This window comes from Grampus griseus (assembly GCF_964374135.1).
Source record: "Grampus griseus genome assembly, chromosome: 3".
NCBI classification, from domain to species: Eukaryota; Metazoa; Chordata; class Mammalia; order Artiodactyla; family Delphinidae; genus Grampus; species Grampus griseus.
In genome coordinates, this window is record NC_139019.1 from 7,650,719 (window position 1) to 7,676,092 (window position 25,374).

Consider the following 25,374-nt stretch of genomic DNA (forward strand, 5'->3'; position numbering starts at 1 on the left):
GTTGCATTGATAGACCTAAAGATTAAAATGTAAGTGTGACTTTGAAGCTAAAGTAGTAACTATATCCTTTATAGCACAAAATGTTTTCCTAAAAATTATTTTAATTATCTACATGTAAATATTTAATATCTCAATCACATCAAAATTTTAAGAATATGAAGATTTAATTTCAGCCTGTAACCTTGTCATGTACTTCACAAACCTATCTATTCTTGCTATTCCTAAGACTTTCACTATGCCGATTGATTCTAAACAAATTCTAGGAGCCTTTATTTTTTTCTGTTATTATAACCATTCCGAAAATATCTCTTTAAAGTTCTTTTCCCATAAGTTTCTGGGACCTTAATTCAGTTTTAATATTACCAAGTTATTTTAAAGATATAGTGCTATATTTAAATAGTGGTATCACATTCAGATCACAGTTTTTGAATGTTAATTTTTGTACTTTGCTAATGTATTTTGAAATATGGTGACACATGTATAATATTATAATGTCATATTATGAGCTACCTCCTCAGTCAGAATTTTTTCAACCCTCTTCAAAAAAAATAAATATATGTACTTTAGGCTATAAAACATTTTAAATAATTCTGATTTTATTATTGTTGTTGTTACCATACGTGTCTAGTACTCACTCTCCCAAAATTGTATTGGCTTATCTCATTACCTAGCCCAAAAAGTCTATTTTAAACCCCTGAAAAGTCTTGGTTACTATATATAGGTTTCAAAGAATACATCAAATCCAAAATCAAACCATTTTAATAGTGCTCTTATATGTTTAAATACCAAGATTAAAAGGCACAGAAGTAGATGGATAACCTCTTACTATTTTGCAAGTAGAATCAAATAACAAAGGTGGATTTTTAGTGGCATGCAACAATTAAGACCAGTGCTGTTAGCAAATTTCAGAGATAAGAAACCAGAAAAACCTTTTCCCATAAGCATATTTAGGGACAAAGTTACTAATCAATACTGTCAGTAATCACACTGATAATTTAAATTTTATTATGTTCTAAATATTATGTGCAAATCTCTGAGTGCTTTGAGGGTTACAGATGGTGACTTAACTGCTCTAAATTTAACTCACGACTTCTGCTTTTGCTGGTCCATTGGGTATTTGATTTGTTCCTTTCATTTTTCAGTTAATAGAGATCATTTTTCATTTGAAAAAATATCGTGTTATTCTATGATTCCTTTCACCTATGCTTTCCTAGGAATATTCACTCTTCAAATTATCTCCATATACACTATTTTTCTGGGTTATCTTCAGAGTTAGTAAAATCTGAGATTTTTTTTCTCATGTAGCTTCAAATAATCGAAGAATTACAGCTCATTTCTCAAATGCTCAGTCCCAGCTGATGTCATTACAACAAGCCACACTTTCAAATCTCACTCCCAAATCTTATCTTTGACCCTTGCCCTCAGCCACCAATCGTGATTGGCCATCAACCACTGTCAAACTCAGCTCTGAAATACTTCTCAAATCTGACTTGTCTCCATTTGCACTTTCACTGCCTAAGTTGAAGTTCTCACTACTGTCTCCTGATCCCTAGCCCCCGATTGCTATCCATACCTCCAAACTCTAGTGCACTCTGCACGCAGTTATGGTGGAAGCACCTCCCTAATGCAAACCTGAGCATGTAAATGTATGGCCTTAGAAATCTCCTGAGTTCCTACTGTCTTTAGCAGAGGTTCTCAAATTTTCCAGGCCAGGAGATTACCAGAGGCTTGATTAAACCAAATATTCCAACATTACTTCTAGAAAGTCTAATTCAAATGTTCTGAGGAGAGGCATGGCCATCAGCATTCTTGAAAGATTTCTCAGACAACTCTCCTGACTGCCGGAATTGGAACCACTGGGCTAGAGGATGAAATCCCAGCTGCTCCATAATATAATTCTCCAGCCTCATCTACAACTACTCCTCCTCTCCGTCATTAACAGGTCCAGTCAAGGTGTGTTCTTTTCAGTGTCATCAGGATCTCTGACTTCCCCGTTCTATGGTCCTTCTGGCAGGAAGACTCTCTCCCACCTGCCAGACCCCTAATTCCTCTCCGAGGCCCAACTGAAAAAGCACCTTCGCAGTGAACCCTTTTCACCCCCAAGGACCATCACCTTTCTTTCCTCTTGGTGTTTCCAAGGCCCTTTATTCAGGCCTCCCTGGAGAAATTAATTGCTTGTATTCCTCATATCCACCAGGCCAGGAGTGAGGAAACCTTTTCATGGGCTAAGTAGCAAATACTGCACCTTTGTGGTCCTGTTGGAATGACTCATCTCCGCAGTGAAAGCAGGAAGGCAGCCACAGGCAATATGCAAATGAACAGATGTGGCTGTGTGCCAATAAAACTTTATTTAAAAAATCAGGAGGCCAACCTAGGGGCCTTAGCCTGCCAACCCTTGCACTAGGCTCTAAAGTCTTTATCAGGTAGAGACTGCTGCATCTTCGTTTCACCAATGTCTAGGATACTCCCTGGCACACAGTAGGTTCAATAAATATTTGATGAATGAAGAGTAACTATGTGAACTAATTCTGATGGACCCCATGTGGGACTGGTTAGGAAACAAGCTCTCAACACTCAAAACTTGTAGCACACACATGCACTCAAAGAGGTTGGTTAATTTTTATCACACTCCTTTGTTGACTCATTCAGGGAATATGGGAAAAGGGAAGACTGTATGTATATTTATAACCTAATAAGTCACTATTCTGCTAGGTCTGTCTTCTCCCCACCTCCAGCAGAGAAGAAAACGCAGAGACTATTTTGTTTTTAATAACAGCAAAAGGAAGACAATGGTTGGGCGTCTTTCCCACAGGAGTGTCTGCAGACCACCTGTTTGTTAAAAGCTCACACTCTGGGACCACCTTCCAGCCCCCTGGATCCGCAGAGCTGGAAGGAGGGGCAGAGGAAGCTGCCTTCTGAATGAATGCCCCGGGTGATACTTAGGTACACTGCTGTTGGTAAATTCTGGGCAGAAAGGTACCAAAGCAGGTAGACAAAGAATGGATTCTCTTTTTTAACACAGATTAGGTTAATTAATCAAACAGGCCTGTTGGCCGACAGGGGAGAAGAGGGAGACGGAGGAAGATAAGCAAAGAGAATCTTAAGAGCAAAACACACCTATGAATCAAGAGCCAACAGGGAGAAGGAAATATTTAAACCTTAAAGTGCAGTCGAAAAAAAAATCCTGTTGGGCTGGGCTAAGAATGAAAAGCAGAAATAACAGCTCCATCCTTCCTTTCATCACCAGCTGTTTTCCTAAGTCGCATTTAATGTAAATACAATGTCAACATCATCATTACCTCGGATTTCTTTGCATGATGGGGGTTTACTGCTTTTTGGATTCACTCCTAATTGCTGATTTCACTCCACTTAGCGAGAGTTCCCTTTAAGTGTATAAACTTGACTAAAATGTGTCCTTTGGAAAATGGAAAGAAGCTGTGGCTACTGCAAGCAGAATTGCTGATCTCGTAAAAATCTCCAGTTTTTCTTTGAATTATAGACTGCTTCCAACAGATTAATGCCAAGGTAAAACTTTAAAAGAAAAACAGTAATTATAACCACCAGAAAAAGAGAGAATTCTATTGGTCAGTTTTCAAAGGTGACACTTATGTGACTCTAAAATTTAGCTCCACTTGTTTAGAACCAATGGCAAAATCATTTTGAAAGGAGCAATTTACACTAATTACATAGAAGCCTGCTCATTCATTTAATGTGATCTTATGAGAACTTATGCTTGGAATACTTAAAGCAAATTCAGTCCCAGCATAACAAAAGAAAGTTAATCTTTCCCTTTTATCTTTATTTCTGAAGATTCAAACCATGGGCAAAACAATCGTTTAAAGTAATACACTAAAATTTGTCAAGACCAATTTGCTGTGACTATAGGAAAGACCAAGATTTGTCTTGAAAGCACTTGGGGTTTATTTATTTATTTATTTATTTATTTATTTATTTATTTATTTATTTTGCCGTTTGCGGGCCGCTCACTGTTGTGGCCTCTCCCATTGCGGAGCACAGGATCCAGATGCACAGGCTCAGCGGCCATGGCTCACGGGTGGGATCTTCCCAGACCGGGGCACGAACCCGTGTCCCCTGCATCGGCAGGCGGACTCTCAACCACTGCGCCACCAGGGAAGCCCTAGTTTCTTATTTTTAGTAGTAAACATGCTGATTAGAAATCCGTGCTATTTGTCACACAGATACGTGTACAGAAATATCTTTCAATATACGGAAATAGTCTATTGACTGCAATGGCAAGTCAAAGAGTTCCGTACAAGGCACACACATGGCTCTCGGCTGGTACTCACATGGGTACCAGCATCCCTGCTACCCTTTCAATTGATATCTTCATAATGTTCCCGTTTTAGTAGAGTTGAAATTAAAAATTTCCCAAGACATACATAAATCTTATATTTGTCATCAGTTATGATTTTCACCTGACTCAGTGTTGGGTCTATGAGCGTCAATCCCATCACCTTAATCATCGGCAGACGGGTGAGCCTCCCGGACTCACAGGCACTTGCGTGAGAGCTCACAGGTAAGTGTCCTTCCTAAAATATCATAGGTTGCAAGACTATGCCCTTCAATGATATGTTTCTATTACACTGAGGCTTGTTAGAGAAGAGTAAGATAACCAGAAGTCAACTTACAGGAACAAAATGAAGAAAGACCAAGAAACAAACAGAAAAGCTGGAAGAAACTCACTTTCTTTTTGATGAGAAGCTCTTTTTTTCATTACTATTGTATAGCTTTACACTACAAAAATATGGCTAATTTGTCAATGCCCTGATTATTGTCAAACACTGCTTTGTGTATGGATCAAGTTAGTTGCCATTAGGAATAACATTTGAATTCGGCACAGAATCACTTGTCATGCATACACTGAACCCAAAACACTAAAGACATATTCATTTGGAGAAGAAAATGTCATCACTCTCTCTCAGATCTGCTGTTACAGTCCTATACACCATGAAAGTGAAACTTTTATCAACTTTGTGAACTATTATTACTGTCATTACTTTTATAATTATACACAAACCTCTAAACGTCAACATAGTCTTTCATTTGGAATTCTCATGTATATATAAAGTAGAAACTTTTTTTAGTGGGTTCTTTTAACAAAGAAGTATACAAATCATCCATGAACTATTATTCCAGTAGTATAAACAAACAGATCAAATACTGCGGGGACATTACTGAAAAGGTTAACTGTGATTATTTCTGAAATTGTGTTTTTTCTTTATGCTTTACAGTATTTTCTACAGTCTCTAAAATGAAAGTGCCTGAGTCTCATCACTGAAAATACAAACATGATTAGTTTTTAAAGAGGCATGGGTAAAAGAGAATATGAATATCAATGCTTTTAAAATAATACGAAAGATTATGTGCACCTTGGAAATGGTCAATTTAAGGATCCTTCCAGAAATTGCATGAATTCAGATGCAACTACCTTCGGGTACTATATAACCACAAATCACCTAAAGAGAAGTGGCTTTTTGGGTTGGTTTTGTTTTTTGTTTTTGTTTGTCTTTGTTTTTGTTTTGCAGCAGAACTTCTTTTCGCAAAGAATTTTTAACTGATTTCAATTTCAGGAACATAAAGTATCTCTGGTATAAAGTGAAACCATCCAATAAATGGCTTTACAAGGCCTAGTGCTAACTATGAAAAAACAAAAATACTATCACTGTATTTTTCCACTGCTCATATATTTAAACCATTACGGATTTCTGCAATATACACCTGCTATCTAAACTTCTTTTGCTAGGTCAAGCCCTCCTAAACAGGAATCTGAGTGCTGGGTTATTTTTAAAGTTGTATAACTGGCTCACACTCCCTCTCAAACCTTCTGAGCCTCATCCCAGCAACTATCTTATGTAAAATTGCTATTCTCCGCACTCAGTGGTATCTGCCTGAAACGCATATGCACACGCATGCGGAAACCCACAGATACCCACACAGCTGCCCACCACGTCATGCTTACAGGATGCCTGTCATTGTGACAATCTCTCTTCCTGGATTATTTCATTTAATCCCCACAACAGCTGAAAGGGGTAGAAATAATTATATCAACTTTAAAGATAAGAAAATTAGACTCCGAAATGGGCTCAAGGTCATGCAGTTAAGCAAGTCCATCTACCCCTTTCTTTCGTTTCGTTACTGAGTATCCACAATGTACCACGTCCTGTTCTAGAATAGAAATACAGCCCATGCTCCTAGGGTTGCTTATCTGAAATTCAAGTTTAACTGCACATCCTGGACTTTTATGTGCTAAGTCTGGTGATCCTATATTGCTCCTGGTCACTATGCCATAGTGCAAGCTAGGTTGACTCAGTGGGTAGGCCAATCCCTCCCATGGCTGGTCTGGGACTGTGGTGAAATGAGATGGATAGAGACCTTGAGAAACTCTGGGATGGAGACTTCCAGGAATGCTGGGATAGAGACTTCCGGGGACACTGGGATGGAGACCTCCAGGGAGGCTGGGATGGAGACCTCAAGGAATAAGAGAATGGAGCCCTCTGGGGATACTGGGCTGGAGACTCTCAGGAATAGGTGTCCCCTGGGGACAGTTCTCAGGTGCTGTCTGCAGTCAGGACAGAACTACGGTGATGTCTCTTCCAAATCTTCATTTTCTCAGTGGCTTCTCACATCCCCATTAGGAGAATCTGTGTCACTGACCAAAAGCCTACCACCTGCAGAGTGTAGGCATATATGTGACACTGCCCTGTTTGTGTAGTGCCAAGGACCTCCAGAAACAATGGAGTGTCTTTTGAGTCAAGCTCACAGGAAAACTGTTTCCAAAACTCTTTAGAGTTGAATGAGACATGCAGGATTCAGCTACACCAGTTGAGGTCATAGTTGCACCTGCTACCCCAGCAGGGGGCCCTTCCCCTTGGCTAAGGGTGAGAGTCCGTTTTCCCTAAGGATTAGCTTTGGGGTTTAGAGACTGCTACTCCCTGTGTCTTGCCCAACTGTAGGCATCTGGAATAAATCTGCTACGACTCCAGCCCCCCTTTCCCTAAGCGTCCTACCAAATGCAGAGGGTCACACATAGAAATCAAATCCTGGAAATAAATATGGTGAATCAATAGGTATCTTTGAGCTTCTGCCCGGAGGAGAAAGTGTGCTACATTTTAGAGAAAACAAGAAAAGACAGCCACATCCTCTACCATCTGGTACGTCACTATCTGAGAATGGGAAAGGGGAGAGTGAAACATGAACAGAAATAATGCAATAAGTGCAGTAATGAAGAGAGATGGCAGGTGTGCCAACAGAACCGTACAGAGCAGGGAACATAGCAGCTCAGTCCCAAAGGAGGACCCTTGAGCCAGATCTTTACAATGAGTATGAGTTCACCCAGTGGATAACTTGAGATGTGGGTGGGTTGTTAGCTAATATTCTAGGAAAGCAAAAGAGATTACCAAATCCCAGAGGCAAGAAGGAGAACATTCTATAGTTGTGGGCAACATAAATAATTCCTCGTGCCTGGACTATGTGAGAATGAAAAGTGTGTCTCTATAGGATGTAGGACGATGAGCCAGAGGGTCTGATGGGCCACACCAAAACAGCCTAATAAATCCAAATTAATCCAGGTGATCCCTGGAGAAAATAGTACTTCTATAACATAACGGAAGGCATACAAGTCATAAGAACTCCGGTAGGAGCTACTGAGGCTTGTATTTTTAAAAGATAACTTTGGCCATGGTGTGCAGAAGGAGGAGAAAATCTGGAGGCCAGGAGACCAGTTAAAAAGCCCTGCAGGGCTTCCCTGGTGGCACAGTGGTTGAGAGTCTGCCTGCCGATGCAGGGGACACGGGTTCGTGCCCCGGTCCGGGAAGATCCCACATGCCGTGGAGCTGCTGGGCCCGGGAGCCATGGCCGCTGAGCCTGCGCGTCCGGAGCCTGTGCTCCGCAACGGGAGAGGCCACGGCAGTGAGAGGCTTGCGTACCGCAAAAAAAAAAAAAAAAAAAAAGCCCTGCAGTGCGTGGCCCAGGCTCCCAGTGATGGAATTTGATGGAAGTCAGCATTAGAAATCCCCCAGCTAGTCCCAATGGGCTGAAGTAAGTATAAGAGTACCAAGTAAGCCCATCCAATCCATACTCACTGTCCAATCAATAAACACTAAAAGAGATACAAGTGACATGTTAAGTGCCAGGAACTAAACCGACTTCTGTCTGTTCATTTAAGTTATGACCGTACGTCTTGAGTCTTCAAGTGTTGGGTGGATGAACGAGGTCTTCTTAAGATCTGAGAGCAAAGGCAGTGATTCTAGAAACTGTTCAGTGTTTGTCCAGAGCTTAAGCCAGATTTAGCTTCACTCACGTAGAAATTGCACAACCTCTCTTGCTATGAAGGTATGTTTCATAATCTAGTACATTTGGCCGAAACAGATAACGTGCACTCCTCTGCCTAAAGTGCTTTCCTTGAAGGCCAGAAGAGTCCAAAATCTACAAATCATCTCTTTGGGTTATTACGTCATTTTTCCTAAGAGATGAACATAAAATATTTTTTAAACATCATCCTCAAACACACTGGCAGGATAGGTGATTGGAAGGCAGGGATTACACATGTTTTCTAAGGAAGTCATGGTAAATACGAGGGATGCAACACAAGATCTGTTCTGATTGGGTTCCAGTGGCCTCACCTTCAAACTGGAAGGTCAGGCACTGACCTGGAGACAGGAGCACATGCTCCTTAAGAGAAATAAATAATAGCAACTCCCTTGAATTCTCAACTGACTGGTAAATATCATAATGGGGGTCACAAAGAAAGGTAGTGATGCGTGTTGGAATGGGTATCAAGGTCTCCTGATGTCTAGAATTATGATGAAGAGTATACTGACAAATAAGAACATGGTTTTTGGACTCAAACTTTGACTGAAACCTGGGTCCATCTTTGATTCAACATAATAAATGTGTCCCTGGGGTAACATTTATCCACCTTCTGTCTCAGTTTCCTCACCTCTAAAATAGGGATGGTGACAATACCTACCTCTCAGGTTCCACAGGTGGAAAAAATAAATGAATTCATGTTAGAACTGCTCCTGGCACTTGGGAAACACCCAATAAACTCCTGCTATGAAGAGCAGCAGTCATCTTATTAGTTGTAGCACACTTCATGACACTCGTACGGAATTTCATTCTTAGATTAAATATTACTTAGCACTCGTCAACTACGGCAGAGAAGCTTGTGTAACTGCAGAGATGTCAAATGAAGTCCGAAAATATCTGCGGAGGCAAAATGTAAGCTCTCTCACCTTGCTCCTACAAGAAGTTCTTTCTGTCCTGGGTCAAATGTTAACTGCGAGAAATCCACAGCATTCTTCGCTCTGAACTCCTGCAACCAGGGGCCAATTTCTAAAGAGGAAAAATAAATAAATAAAAAGATAAAAACGAATTTTCTTCCCCCCTCTGGGGACCACAGACAACGCACATCAGGTAGCAAACGTTACATTTCAGAGGATCTGAAGGGCCCCCCAGGTGATCATTTAGGGGCCACTGGAGGTTTCTGTCAGGGTGTCACATAATCCACACTGAGAACGTGTAAAACATAGAGGGCAGCCGCCCAATAAAAAGGAAGCAAAGCATCAATGCTTGGTTGTGATTACAAGCCAGATGTGCATTTTCCTTTTGCCTCTGGACTGGGCAGAAAATAACACAGCACTCACACGATTCATTAGAGGAATATTGAATGCAAACAAGATCATTTCCTGTGCAGCTTGATGGGAAGGAGCCAAAGATGTGGGAAAATCACAAAAGCCACAGAAGCACCATCTGCCTTCTTTCAAAGTGGACATTCCATCTCCCTGCCCTTTAGATTTCTATTTGGGCCCCAAGATTAGACTAGTTAAACACTCTCAGTCCTTTCTAGATGAGAGATTCACAGTCAATTCTAGGCCTCATTTGCATTTTTTAAGGGAAATCAGAAAATAGCCACTCTTTAGAGACAGGTTTTTTACAAGCACTGTTAACTCCTATTAAATGACCTCCAGCCTAGAGTCCGATTATTACAACATGAGAGTATTTGAAGAGGGATAGAACTCAGCCTTATTAGCCATTTTTGCAACTTTCATTAGCTCATTTCTGACACAGAAAAAATCTTCAGTGAGTTGTCTGCCAGTTGTGCTGAACCTTATTATTATCCTTGACAACTAACCATTTTTTTTTTTTTTTTTTTTTTTGCGGTACGCGGGCCTCTCACTGCTGTGGCCTCTCCCGTTGCGGAGCACAGGCTCCGGACGCGCAGGCTCAGCGGCCATGGCTCACGGGCTTAGTTGTTCTGCGGCATGTGGGATCTTCTTGGACCGGGGCACAAACCCGTGTCCCCTGCATCGGCAGGCGGACTCTCAACCACTGCACCACCAGGGAAGCCCCTGATTGTCTTTTTCCTTGAGTTTAATATTTTGAGTGATGTCACACTGACTAAACAGGTGCATGACAACTGGCAAATCGACAGTTATTGGTTTGCGGAAAAAGTGTGTAGCACAGAAATAATCTCTTGCACAAAACCAGATGCTAAAAAAAGATCTAATATGGAAATATGCCCATGTCTTAACACATGTCTTGTAGAAAGGCCTTTGTTGATGTAAATGAGGTAGATTATTTCCAAGCAATAGCTTTGTGTAACAAATATGGCTTTTCTCTACTATCAGTTATTGGGGGAAAAAACGGACGTGAACTGAAAGTTCTATTCTGCTTAAAGGAAACCAGTGTTGAGTTATATAGAGATCTGTATTTGGTTTTTGATATTTTCATGTTATCTTGACTGTTTTTAGTATTTTATATAAAATTCTTCATTTTATAGGGAAGTCAATATTTTTAAAAAATCCTTATTTATTGCAAAATAAGTACAAGGTCCTGGAGCTATAAAAAGATGTTAATAAATGATCTGTTCCAGGAGTTTTTAATTCAGTTAGGGAAGGAGCACAAATATCTTCTTTAAACACAGTATCTATAGATATAAGATCTTTACAGGTATTTATAGGGTTACAGGAAGTATTCATACACAGAAAGGAGAGATGACTGAGGGGCTTAGGGACCAGGAAAAGAGAGATCTGACCAGAGATTCACAGAACAGATGTGTCCTGAGGAAGCAAAAGTGCCATGTGGAAGACATGGTGCCCCCTGTGGCTGTAACTGGTATTGCTCATATTCACTCCTATGGGGCCCCAGATCAGTTTCTCTGCTCTTGGGCAAGAACACTAAGGCTCTTATGTTTGCATTGCTCACTGCAGTGCCTGCAGCTCAAGGTACAGTAGCTTGAATGTATAGGCAATACTAAATGTGTGGAATGAAAAAGTAAGAATAAGCTAGGGTTCTGTCTGTCCGGTTTTTTTTTAATGAATTAAAAAAAAATTTTCTTAATTTTTTTTTCTAATTTTAATAACTTTACTTTATTTTATTCTATTTTATCTTCTTCTTTCTTTTTTTTCTCCCTTTTATTCTGACCTCTGTGGAGGACAGGCTCTTGGTGGCCCAGCCAGGTGTCAGAGCTGTGCCTCTGAGGTGGGAGAGCCAAGTTCAGGACGCTGGTGCACAAGAGACCTCCCAGATCCATGTAATATCAAAAGGAGAAAATCTCCCAGAGATCTCCATCTCAACACCAAGACCCAGCTCCACTCAACAACCAGCAAGCTACAGTGCTGGATGCCCTACGTCAAACAACTAGCAAGACAGGAACACAACCCCACCCATTAGAGAGCGGCTGCCTAAAATCATAATAAGGCCACAGACACCCCAAAACACACCACCAGACGTGGACCTGCCCACCAGAAAGACAAGATCCAGCCTCATCCACCAGAACACAGGCACTAGTTCCCTATACCAGGAAGCTTGCACAACTACCTGAACAAACCTTAGCCACTGGAGACACAAACTAAAAACAAGGGGAACAACAAAGCTGCAGCCTGCGAAAAGGAGACCCCAAATACAGTAAGACAAGCAAAATGAGAAGACAGAGAAACACACAGCAGATGAAGGAGCAGGTAAAAACCCACCAGACCTAACAAGTGAAGAGGAAATAGGCAGTCTACCTGGAAAAGAATTCAGAATAATGATAGGAAAGATGATCCAAAATCTTGGAAATAAAATGGAGAAAATACAAGAAAAGTTTAACAAGGACCTAGAAAAACAAAAGAGCAAACAAACAGTGATGAACTACACAATATATGAAATTAAAAATTCTATAAAAGGGATCAATAGCAGAAAAACTGAGGCAGAAGAACAGATAAGTGACCTGGAAGATAAAACAGTGGAAATAACTAAATAACTACTGCAGAGCAGAATAAAGAAAAAAGAATGAAAAGAATTGACGACAGTCTCAGAGACCTCTGCAAAACATTAAACACACCAACATTCGAATTATAGGGGTCCCAGAAGAAGAAGAGAAAAAGAAAGGGACTAAGAAAATATTTGAAGAGATTACAGTTGAAAACTCCCCTAATATGGGAAAGGAAATAGTTGATCAAGTCCAGGAAGCACAGAGAATCCCATACAGGATAAATCCAAGGGAAAACACACCCAGACACATATTAATCAAACTATCAAAAATTAAATACGAAGAACAAATATTAAAAGCAGCAAGGGAAAAACAACAAATAACACATAAAGGAATCCCCATAAGGTTAACAGCTGATCTTTCAGCAGAAACTGTGCAAGCCAGAAGTGAGTGGCAGGACATAGTTAAAATGATGAAGGAGAAAAACCTACAACCAAGATTACTCTACCCAGCAAGGATCTCATTCAGATTTGACAGAAAAATTAAAAGCTTTACAGACAAGCAAAAGCTAAGAGAATTCAGCACCACCAAACCAGCTTTACAAGAAATGGTAAAGTAACTTCTCTAGGTAGGAAACACAAGAGAAGTAAAAGACCTACAATAATAAACCCAAAACAATTAAGAAAATGGTAATAGGAACATACATATTGATAATTACCTTAAATGTAAATGGATTAAATGCTCCAACCAAAAGACATAGACTGGATGAGTGGATAAAAAAACAATACCCATATATATGCTGTCTACAAGAGACGTATTTCAGACCTAGGGACACATACAGACTGAAAGTGAGGGGATGGAAAACGATATCCCATGCAAATGGAAATCAAAAGAAAGCTGGAGTAGCAATTCTCATATCAGACAAAAGAGACTTTAAAACAAAGTCTATTACAAGAGACAAAGAAGGACACTACATAATGATCAAGGATCAATCCAAGAAGAAGATATAACAATTGTAAATATTTATGCACCCAACATAGGAACACCTCAATACATAAGGCAAATACTAAGAGCCATAAAAGGGGAAATTGACAGCAACACAATCATAGTAGAGGACTTTAACACTGCACTTTCACCAATGGACAGATCATCCAAAGTGACAATAAATAAGGAAACACAACCTTTAAATGATACATTAAACAACATGGACTTAATTGATATTTATAGGACATTCCATCCAGAAACAACAGAATACACATTCTTCTCAAGTGCTCACAGAACATTCTCCAGGATAGATCATATCTTGGGTCACAAATCAAGCCTTGGTAAATTTAAGAAAATTGAAATCGTATCAAGTATCATCTCTGACCACAACGCTATGAGATAAGATATCAATTACAGGAAAAAATCTGTAAGAAATACAAACACATGGAGGCTAAACAACATACTACTTAATAACCAAGAGATCAATGAAGAAATCAAAGAGGAAATAAAAAAATACCTAGAAACAAATGACAATGAAAACACAACGACCCAAAACCTATGGAATGCAGCGAAAGCAGTTCAAAGAGGGAAGTTTATAGCAATACAATCCTACCTTAAGAAACAAGAAACATCTCAAATAAACAACTTAACCTTACAACTAAAGCAATTAGAGAAAGAAGAATTAAAAAAACCCAACGTTAACAGAAGGAAAGAAATCATAAAAATCAGATCAGAAAGAAATGAAAAAGAAATGAAGGAAACAATAGCAAAGATTAATAAAACTAAAAGCTGGTTCTTTGAGAAGATAAACAAAATTGATCAACCATTAGCCAGATTTATCAAGGAAAAAAGGGAGAAGACTCAAATCAATAGAATTAGAAATGAAAAAGGAGAAGTAACAACTGACACTGCAGAAATACAAAGGATCATGAGAGATTACTACAAGCAACTCTATGCCAATAAAATGGACAACCTGGAAGAACTGGGCAAATTCTTAGAAATGCACAACCTGCCAAGACTGAATCAGGAAGAAATAGAAAAAATGAATAGACCAATCACAAGCACTGAAATTGAAACTGTGATTAAAAATCTTCCAACAAACAAAAGCCCAGGACCAGATGGCTTCACAGGAGAATTCTAGCAAACATTTAGAGAAGAGGTAACACCTATCCTTCTCAAACTCTTTCAAAATATAGCAGAGGGAGGAACACCCTAAGAGGCCTAAGAGGCCTCCATCACTGTGATACCAAAACCAGACAAAGATGTCACAAAGAAAGAAAACTACAGGCCAATATCATTGACGAACATAGATGCAAAAATCCTCAACAGAATACTAGCAAACAGAATCCAACAGCACATTAAAAGGATCATACACCATGATCAAGTGGGGTTTATCCCCGGAATGCAAGGATCCTTCAATATACACAAATCAATCAACGTCATACACCATATTAACAAATTGAAGGAGAAAAACCCTATGATCATCTCAATAGATGCAGAAAAAACTTTCGACAAAATTCAACACCCATTTATGATAAAAACCCTCCAGAAAGTAGGCATAGAGGGAATATTCCTCAACATAAAAAAGGCCATATATGATAAACCCACAGCCAACATTGTCCTCAATGGTGAAAAACTGAAACCATTTCCACTAACATCAGGAACAAGACAAAGTTGCCCACTCTCACAACTATTATGCAACACAGTTTTGGAAGTTTTAGCCACAGCAATCAAAGAAGAAAAAGAAATAAAAGGAATACAAATTGGAAAAGAAGAAGTAAAGCTGTCACTGTTTGCAGGTGACATGATACTATACACAGAGAATCCTAAAGATGCTATCAGAAAACTACTAGAGCTAATCAATGAATTTGGTAAAGTAGCAGGATACAAAGTTAATGCACAGAAATCTCTTGCATTCCTATACACTAATGATGAAAAATCTGAAAGTGAAATTAAGAAAACACTCCCATTTACCATTGCAACAAAAAGAATAAAATTCTAGGAATAAACCTACCTAAGGAGACAAAAGACCTGTATGCAGAAAATTATAAGACACTGATGAAAGAAATTAAAGGTGATACAAATAGATGGAGAGATATACCATGTTCTTGGATTGGAACATTGTGAACATGACTATAGTACCCAAAGCAATCTACAGATTCAATGCAATCCCTATCAAACTACCAATGGCATTTTTCACAGAACTAGAACAAAAAATTTCACCATTTGTATGGAAATACAAAAGACCTGGAACAGCCAAAGCAATCTTGAGAAAGAAGAATGGAGCTGGAGGAATCAGGCTCCCTGACTTCAGACTCTACTACAAAGCTACAGTAATCAAGACAGTATGGTACTGGCACAGAAACAGAAATATAGATCGATGGAACAGGATAGAAAGCCCAGAGATAAACCCACGCACATATGGTCACCTTATCTTTGATAAAAGAAGCAAGAATATAAAATGGAGAAAAGACAGCCTCTTCAATAAGTGGTGCTGGGAAAACTGGACAGGTACATGTAAAAGAATGAAATTAGAACACTCCCTAACACCATACACAAAAATAAACTCAAAATGGATTAAAGACCTAAATGTAAGGTCAGACACCACCAACCTCTTAGAGGGAAACATAGGCAGCACACTATGACATAAATCACAGCAAGATCCTTTTTGACCCACCTCCTAGAGAAATGGAAATAAAAACAAAAATAAACAAATGGCACCTAATGAAACTTAAAAGCTTTTACACAGCAAAGGAAACCATAAACAAGACAAAAAGACAACCCTCAGAATGGGAGAAAATATTTGCAAATGAAGCAAATGACAAAGGATTAATCTCCAAAACATACAAGCAACTCATGAAGCTCAGTATCAAAAAAAAAAAAAAAAACAACCCAATCCAATAATGGGCAGAAGACCTAAACAGACATTTCTCCAAAGAAGATATACAGATTGCCAACAAACACATGAAAGAATGCTCAACATCATTAATCATTAGACAAATGCAAATCAAAACTACAATGGGATCTCACCTCACACCAGTCAGAATGGCCATCATCAAAAAATCTAGAAACAATAAATGCTGGAGAGGGTGTGGAGAAAAGGGAACACTCTTGCACTGTTGGTCGGAATGTAAATTGATACAGCCAATATGGAGAACAGTATGGAGGTTCCTTAAAGAACTACAAATAGAACTACCATACGACTCAGCAATCCCACTACTGGGCATATACCCTGAGAAAACCATAATTCAAAAAGAGTCATGTACCAAAATGTTCATTGCAGCTCTATTTACAATAGCCCGGAGATGGAAACAACCTAAGTGTCCATCATCGGATGAATGGATAAAGAAGATGTGGCACATATATACAATGGAATATTACTCAGTCATGAAAAGAAACGAAATTGAGCTATTTGTAATGAGTTGGATAGACCTAGAGTCTGTCATACAGAGTGAAGTAAGTCAGAAAGAGAGAGACAAATACTGTATGCTAACACATATATATGGAATTTAAGAAAAAAAATGTCATGAAGAACCTAGGGGTAAGACAGGAATAAAGACACAGACCTACTAGAGAATGGACTTGAGGATATGGGGGGGGGGAAGGGTAAGCTGTGACAAAGCAAGAGAGAGGCATGGACATATACACAGTACCAAACGTGAGGTAGATAGCTAGTGGGAAGCAGCCGCATAGCATAGGGAGATCAGCTCGGTGCTTTGAGACCATCTAGAGGGGTGTGATAGGGAGGGTGGGAGGGAGGGAGACGCAAGAGGGAAGAGATATGGGAACATATGTATATATATAACTGATTCATTTTGTTGTAAAGCAGAAACTAACACACCATTGTAAAGCAATTATACTCCAATAAAGATGTTAAATAATTAAAAAAATATATTCAATAATAAACTGGTAGATAAATTAAAATATTTTTATACCAGTAAAAGCGAAATAATACAATTGCCAAAAAAGCATAAAGTATCTTTTAGTTACACTTTTATTTGCAAACATGACACATAAAACACAGCATTTTAAAATGCTAACAGTGCTTTGCCAAATCCTTTTTGTTTTTAGCTGCATATCTGCTCACCATGAGTCTAGTGTTTTATCAAGTCTCTTCATATGTTTCTTTGCAATGACATACAATAATCCATTTCTCACAGGTTCACTATAGGAAAAATCCACAAACTGCAAGTTGTACAAAATATTTGTTCTCCGGAATTGGGTTCTTCTAAACTTTACTGCTTCACCTTGGACAGCATGCCTGGTGGATTTCTATGAAACCAAACGGTTATGATAGTTCATTTTTCTTGAAGTGCTCCTGATTTGGGTGTTCTTAACTCAAACGCAATTTAAAAACCACAAGTCTCAAATTAGGCTATGTTTTACAGCCTGGAATCCATGGTATAATAAGTATTCACAACATAAATAGACATTAAATAATAACCACAAATCAGTTAAATTATAGGAAAGAATGCATATATTATTCTAGGAAGGGCAAAAGCAGGGAGCCTGTATCAGGGGGTATTTGTCAGATGAGGCTGGCCAGGGGCAGCCTGAGGGCATGCTTCACTCTGAGAAGGACTTCTTGTGTGACTTTTGGATATAGCATTTCTCAAAGTTAGAGAATTGCAGGATAACACAGAACTAAATAAATGCATTTCATACTTATCCTGGGTATGTATTTTAAGAAAAATCTTAGGAAACAAAATTTCAGTGGGATCAACTACCATTTCATAACGAAATGAAATGTACTCCCTTTCTGAATAAAGTGTAGGATTTGTGATTTCCATTGTTTCCCCAACTTTTCATTTGTTTGCATGATTTTCTGGCCATATCAGAAACACTTGTTCATTCTCAGGATCTAAATGTAAGTGTTAGGTGAGAACCAGGCTTCTCTGGTCCCCCAAATTCTGAGTTGTCCAGTGGTTACCAGAGACACACCTGGCAAGGCATAAAGAGAAGCTTCTGATAGTTGTTAGTGAGCTGGGTTCAAAATCCACCTGGTAGGGGGCGTTGCCTTCTGCTTTGTTTATAACTTTTAAGATAGTGGAAACCTGTTTCATTAAACCATTTAGAGCCCTTATTGCTGGTGACTGCAGGATAAGAACCAAATTAATCAGTGGAATATTTTTACTGCTGGATAGCTCACACAAGAAGCAATTTCTATTCATCCATCCATCAAGGAAGACTGTTTTTTTTTTTTTCGTTAAAAGATTATGCAAATTCATATGCAAACTAGGCGAGACCCTCAAATTCCTGGCCTGTGGCTGGCTTTGTCCTCCAGGTTGTGAAGTTGGTGCCTGGGCTGCCCTGCCCTGAACTCTGCTTGGCTTATAAGCTCCCTGCGTCACCCACAGGAAACTTTCCTGGTGCAGAAGGTCTTAATTTTGCCTTGTGACCTGAAGCATATGACTGCGGGCTATAAAATCTAATTGCAAAATCTTAATGTTGTGCCAGAGGACATTAAAAAGTAATTTCCTTCAGATTTACAACTTCAGAATTACAAATGATGTTAATATGATGAAAAGTATAAAAATGAGTGATTCCTATTCAACAGGCACTTAGATTACTCCAAGAGTCAGCCATGTGCTTGTGTGTAAGCAGTCATGACGAGAAGTCTGAGAGGCACAAGTAAAGCCATTTGCCACTGGGTAACTACAGGGATTGCAGGAGACAGTTTCAGGAATTTCTTAGAATCTTAGGGTATTTGGTTTTAAAATATTCTTAGACTTTGTTCTGCCACATACTCAGGAATTGCCAGACTTTGGCTTTAAGACAATAAATCATTTGTTGAAGCTAACATCTCTTTCTGACAATTCAGGCTCAGTTTCTTCTCTGTCTCCTTGCTAGTGGAAACAGCATATGTTCTCATCTAAGACTCTACCACCACAGACCTCAGGAGTCAGGGGAAGAAGGAGGCCTCCACCACTCAAGAGACAACCTAGGGTTGTCCCAGGAAGTCTCCTCATTTGAAGAAATGTGAAAAAGTCCCAAGGTGGTGTCTGCACAAGTACTGATTCTATCTGTACATCAGAACTAGAATGATTTCCAAAAGAGACCCAGATTTTTCCAGGAGCTTTAGGGTTAAGCATTAAGACAATATATACCAAGAATATTCTTAGATAGTTTACGTAGTCAACTAATATTTCTTGAGTACCAGCTACATGAAGAACCCACCGTAGGTACTGGCTAGGATACAAAGTTATGTAAGATAGACCTCTGCCCGTGAGACATTTATAATTTAGTTTAAAAAGTGAGATATATACACAAGAGAGTTAAGCCAAAGAAGAGAAATGCTTGCTGGTACCAAGGAAAGTGTGATGATAAATGTTCCAAGGCAGCACTGTCCAATGAAAATATATTGCTACCTACACATGTGAATTTTTCCAGTAGTGACACTGAAAAAATGTTGATTTTCTGTTGATATTGCTACCTACACATGTGAATTTTTCCAGTAGTGACACTGAAAAGTTGTTGATTTTCAACAATAGTTTATTTAACCCATATAGCCACGATATTATTTCAACATGTTATCAAAATAAAAATTTTGGAGACATTTTCATCGCATGTGTATGTTCTAAGTCTCTGAAGGCCAGTGTGTATTTTGCACTACCTACTGCACATCTCAGTTTGAACTAAGCACATTTCAACTGCTCAGTAGCCAAACATGGCTAGTGGCTACTCATTAGACAGCACATATCCAAGGTATTAGGAAAAGGACCTCCTTGATAATATAGAGGCATGGTTCTGTTACAGCCATTACTGAAAAGGAAATTAACTCCTCTCAGAACCAACTGCCAGCACCAGTTGCCTTATTTTTTTTTAACAAACTATAAAACAGGAAAATAATAGAACAATAGTATGTGTTGGGAAGAATATATAAATTAATTCCCAGGAAGCAGCCCGAAGAGTACCTAAAGCATGGGAGGGTCTCAAGAAATACCAGTTCCCAACTTCACCACTGGGGGCAGTAAAGGGTGGTTTTCACCCATCTCACAATTTTACCACGAGGATGGCTCTATTAAATCTTTTGACAACATCCTGCGGACGAGGCCACATATCTGACATCAGTTTTGCCTCCTCTTAGAACTATATTCACTTTCATGTACTGGGGTTGGCCTAAAAGTTTGTTCGGGTTTTTCTATATGTTGTTATGGAAAAATCCAAACAAACTTTTTGGTCAACCTCATAAATCACATTCTATCAATACCTACTCAGGGTGGAAGACCCAGGCCAAATTTAGAAAGGCATGAAGAACCATTCAAAACCAACTGAAAAAGTAACACCCTCTGTCAAAAATCTATTAATCCAGTGAGAGGTTGTTCAGAAACGGGTTGACTCAGCAGGTCTGGGGCATTCAAACCCTGCACTTTCCGAATAAAGTCTGATCCTTTACCAGCTCCTGGGAGATAATCTCTAAGACCTTGGCATATCCTGCCTGATAAGAGTGATTCTGTATACCTGGGAGCCCTGATTAATGGTGGAGACCTTTGACCATGGTGTTATCAGTATGACCTCCATAGGGACAGGAGTCTATAACTAAGGTCAGCCACATGGGTGTTCCATGCCTACCGACTGAGTCAAAAAAAAAAGGTAAAGCTCAAGTGAGATTCCCTGGTTGGCAATATTCCATACATTTTCCCATACATTTTGTCACGCATCTTGCTAAGAGAATTGAGTGCTGTCCAGATGATGCCACTGGGAGAGAACAAATAGAAAATTGCACCTGTTTTCTCCTGGACTTTGCTCTATGTGTCTTCTACCTTTGCTAATTTTAATCTGTATCCCTTTTTTGTAATAAACCATAACAATGAGTATAACAACTTTGCTGAGTTCTGTGAATCTTTCTAGTGAAATCATTGAAACTGAGAGTAGTGTGGGGGACCCCAAACTCAGAGGTTATCCCCCTTGTGATGATAATCACAGTAAATAAAATAATAAGACCATATAAACATTCCTGGAAGGTATTCTAATACAGACATGTGGGTTTAGGTGAGTCAGAAATACACAGAAATCACTCTCTCCCTATATCACAGGATTATGTAACCTGCTTTTCTAAGAAGAGATACTAGTTCTCTTGAACAGCTAAGACTCTCTTAGGTAGTCTGTCTACAGCTTTTCCAAAGGGGCAATTCTTTCCTAGGATCAAGCTCACCAAATTCTTTTTGTGAGTTGTAATCGATCTATGGCTGGAAAACAGGTAAATGTTATTCATCATATTATTAGTACATTTCACTGTGATTTTCTTCACATATTTTACAGCCCCTGTCCTGTTTTTTGTTTTGTTTTCTTTTTGTTTTTCTTTTTGTTTTCCAATCCACTACAAGAAGTTCTCTGCTTAGGAATTTTTACCTTGGATTCTTCCACAGAAACCAACAAGATAACAATAGATTAACGAAAATGAGCAGACATTCCATTAGAGTATTCATTGTTGTATTCAATAATTAACACTGGGCTTCCCTGGTGGCGCAGTGGTTGAGAGTCCACCTGCCGATGCAGGGGACACGGGTTCGTGCCCTGGTCCAGGAAGATCCCACATGCCGTGGAGCGGCTGGGCCTGTGAGCCATGGCCGCTGAGCCTGCGCGTCCGGAGCCTGTGCTCCGCAACGGGAGAGGCCACAACAGTGAGAGGCCCGCGTACCGCAAAAAAAAAAAACAAAAAAAACAAACAAAAAAACATAATTAACACTGATATTCAATGAAGAAAGAAAGCCAAAATGCAACTGCTTTGGAGAGGTCTTTTAGGCGGGTTGGATAAAAGAAAGTCAGATTCCAAGTCATGAGTGTCCCAGTCCTCTCGTGCAATTCACACACACATTTGAAGGCACATTCTTAGTCTATGATGTCCCTGTGAACTCCCACCAACAGCCTTTGGAAGGCCATCCAATCTCAAGTGGCAAGGCTGCACTCTGCATGCACTGGCTTCCTCTGCCGGCAAGGTTCCATGGGCCACGGCCAACTGCCTTTGCTGGCCATCAGCCCCTCTCAAAGCCCCCTGCCCTTCACTTCTCTTCTGTTTTTCCCCAACAAACCCCCCGCTAGTTGCACCACAATCAGCTCTTCACTGAACTCATTCCCACTTCCCCACTTTGCTAACTCGATTCCACCTTTTCCGAACGACCTTCCTTCCTGCTCTCTAACAAATATAACAGGCTGGGAGCCACTTAAGAGTAGGGTGCAAGTTTATTAATATCTGTGTTTAGGATGTACTTCAATAGGCCTCAAATGAATATGCATTTGAAAATGAAAATGAACATTGAATAATATAATGCTGAACATTTCAAGGCCCAGTGCAGTCCCAGAATCTACCTGCATCCTTCTTTAATAACTCTCACTAGCCATTCTCTATCCCTTCTGGTCCACCAGACATCACCTGTGTAATGTAATACCTCTTGGTTGTTGATTATGTTTCAGTGGCACTTATGAACTATACCATTCTTTTAATTGTTTTATATGTGAACAAGTTCATATACAAATAATGTTGTATATTTATCTTTAAAAGCCATTTTTACCATTTGGTAAAGTTGTTAATATCTAGGCTCTAGAACAGGGACCGGTAAATGATGGTCCATGGGCCACCCTGGACCCATTGCCTGTTTTGTAAATAAGTTTTCATGGAACAGAGCATTCTTTTATGTATATTCTAGGGCTGCAATTGGGCTACACTGGTAAAGTTGAATACAGATTGTCTGACTTCCAAGGTCTAAGGTATTTACTATCTGCCCTTTTACAGCAACAAAAATGTATTTCAGCCTCTGCCCTAGAAGATCTTAAACTAAGAAGAGCTCAATAAATATGTACTATAGATAATTAAACATAGTAAGTATAATTCTTTAGTAACAGACACAAAAAATAATACACAACCTTTAAGTAAGAAGGAACCTCTAGACACATCTACTCAAATGCCCCATTTTAAGGATGAGAAATCTGGAGTAATCATTCACCCTACATGATTTGCTCTGTAACACTTAGCATCCATAATTAATAGCATTTCCAGAATATTTTATTCCATTAGTTTCATTTGTCCTTTAATATCTTTCAACTAAAGCAAAAAAAAGCACACAGAAAATCATTATTCTCCTCATGGACAAAAGTTGAGTGTTCCCTGCACAGAATCATTTTGAAACACCAGCTAATTACTATATTTCCACTTCCTCCCCCCAAAATAAATGCGCCTTTTGAAATTCCTAGCATGGCCTATCAGCTGATGTTATCTATGGTTCCGGAAAACTTATGCATCTCCCTCCCAGGCTTACTTTGGGACCAGTAGCACCAAGTCAAACACTCAAGATGTTAGACTGAAAAAAAAAAGTGTTTCAGATTCTAAACAAAAGCTGACATTTATGGGGTTTTATTCCCAGCAAAGGTGGATTTCTGCCTGACCCAGCATCCCCCAGAGAGCTGCACTCCATGCATTCAAATCACCAACCTCCACAAAAATGAGTTCACAAGTGGTGCACAGTCAGAGGAGATTAGGGAGGATAAATGCTCTCTTTCCCTTTGCTTTGTCCACTCTGGGCTTATTTTGGTGACGCTGTGGTTGTTTTCATTTCCGGTATTAACCTGACAGGCACCATAAGGCTGATTGTGTAAGAGCTGCTCTCCTTCCCAGCAGGCAACCAAGCCACTGTGTGGACAAGCCAGGAGCTGGACTTCTAAATTCCTTGGAGAGAGTTGTGAATTCAGTGTCACAGTCACATTTCCAATCTTGTTTTAAGTTTTTCTTCACAAGTTCACACTCTCATTCCCTGATGTACCTCAAATGATTTCAGAGACCCTTCCTGCTCTGTGCCCAAGGTTCATGGCGTTCCTCATGGTCAGCTTTGATCACTGCTCGATCCCATTCATGTGTCCTCCCTGGACCATCCACTACCAGGCGTGTGGTGGCTTTCATCTGGCAGACATGCAGCAACTCTGCATCTGGCCCTGTTCTAGGAACCAGAGACACGGTGGGATAATAGACAGAGAAGGTTCTTCCTCTCGTTAGATGAATATACCAGTGAGGAGGACAGAAGCAGGAACATAACTAATAAGCGCCATGACGTAAATTGAAAGGATGGCTTTTTAGGATGTGGCTTGGAGCTACACTATGCACAGCACAGAGAAGACCGCTCTGTCGAGAAGGGCACTCCAGGAGAGGGACCCGTCTGCGGAGAGGCCCCGAGGTGGGCATGAGCCAGGGTCAGCGGGCAACACAAACGAGGCACGTGTCCTGAGAGCTGAGGCCAGGAGAGGCCAGAGGGAGGCAGGGCCAGCTCCAGCAGCGACTTGCAGGTGGAGGTGAAAAGTTCAGACTGAATTCTACAGGAGCGATTGGAGAATTCTTGCTGTAAAGGGCCAGAGAGCATTTTAGGCTTTGTAGGCCATGTGGTCTCAGTCACAACCACTCAACTCTGCTGTTGTCACTACAAGCAAATACAGATGAGTGGGTGTAGCTAGGCTCTAATACAACAATATTCACATCGCTGGAGGTGGGCCAGATCTGGCAACGCGTGGCAGTTTTCGCCAACCCCTGTCCTATGGCACAAGGAAGCCAAGGTGTGAGGGAAGCGGGTGAGGATAGAGGGAGAAGCATGAACTACTTTGCATGTTTTAATTATTTTATGAAAAAATTTTTTTTCGGCCATGGCACGAGGAATCTTAGTTCCCCGACCAGGGATCGAACCCACACCCCCTGCAGTGAACGCACTGGAAGTGAGGAGACTTAACCACTGGACCGCCAGGGAGGTCCCAGCTTTGCATTTCTTAAAGTGCCTATGGTTACAGCGTGGAGAAGGACCCCAGGGGACTTAGAATGCAGGAAAGGGGCTTATACCTCAGCAGTCCAGGGGAGCCTGAGGGAAGGGGTGAATGTAGGAGGGGTTTTGAACTAGCTGATTGGGGAAAGAAGGAAATGTGAGGAATTAAGGATGACACCCAAGTTTTCCCCTAGACGACCCAATCTATGGGGACATTTCTGAAATAGGAGAGATGAGAAGGAAAATAAGTTTGGGAGTCTGGAAATCTAAGTGGAGATCCCCACTAGAAATCCCAGTGTCGATACGAGTAGGTAGGCGCGGGGCAGTTCTGGGGCTCAGGAGTGGTTGAACTTGAGAGAGAGAGATCTGACATCCATCCACACAGAGATTATTTGATATGGTTTTCGACAAAGATGTTCAAGGAAGCAAGTTATTCCC

The 25,374-nt window shown here is 40.0% G+C and overlaps 1 protein-coding gene across 1 annotated transcript in view; it reads right to left on the reverse strand.

Annotated features, from left to right (window-relative positions):
* The window catches only part of SEMA5A (semaphorin 5A), a 349,482-nt gene that overhangs the window by 241,518 nt on the left and 82,590 nt on the right, over positions 1-25,374 (reverse strand). The window contains exon 3 of the mRNA XM_082652404.1: positions 9,255-9,354. Within this exon, the coding sequence (XP_082508530.1) occupies positions 9,255-9,354 (100 nt within the window). The remainder of the gene's footprint in view (positions 1-9,254; positions 9,355-25,374) is intronic.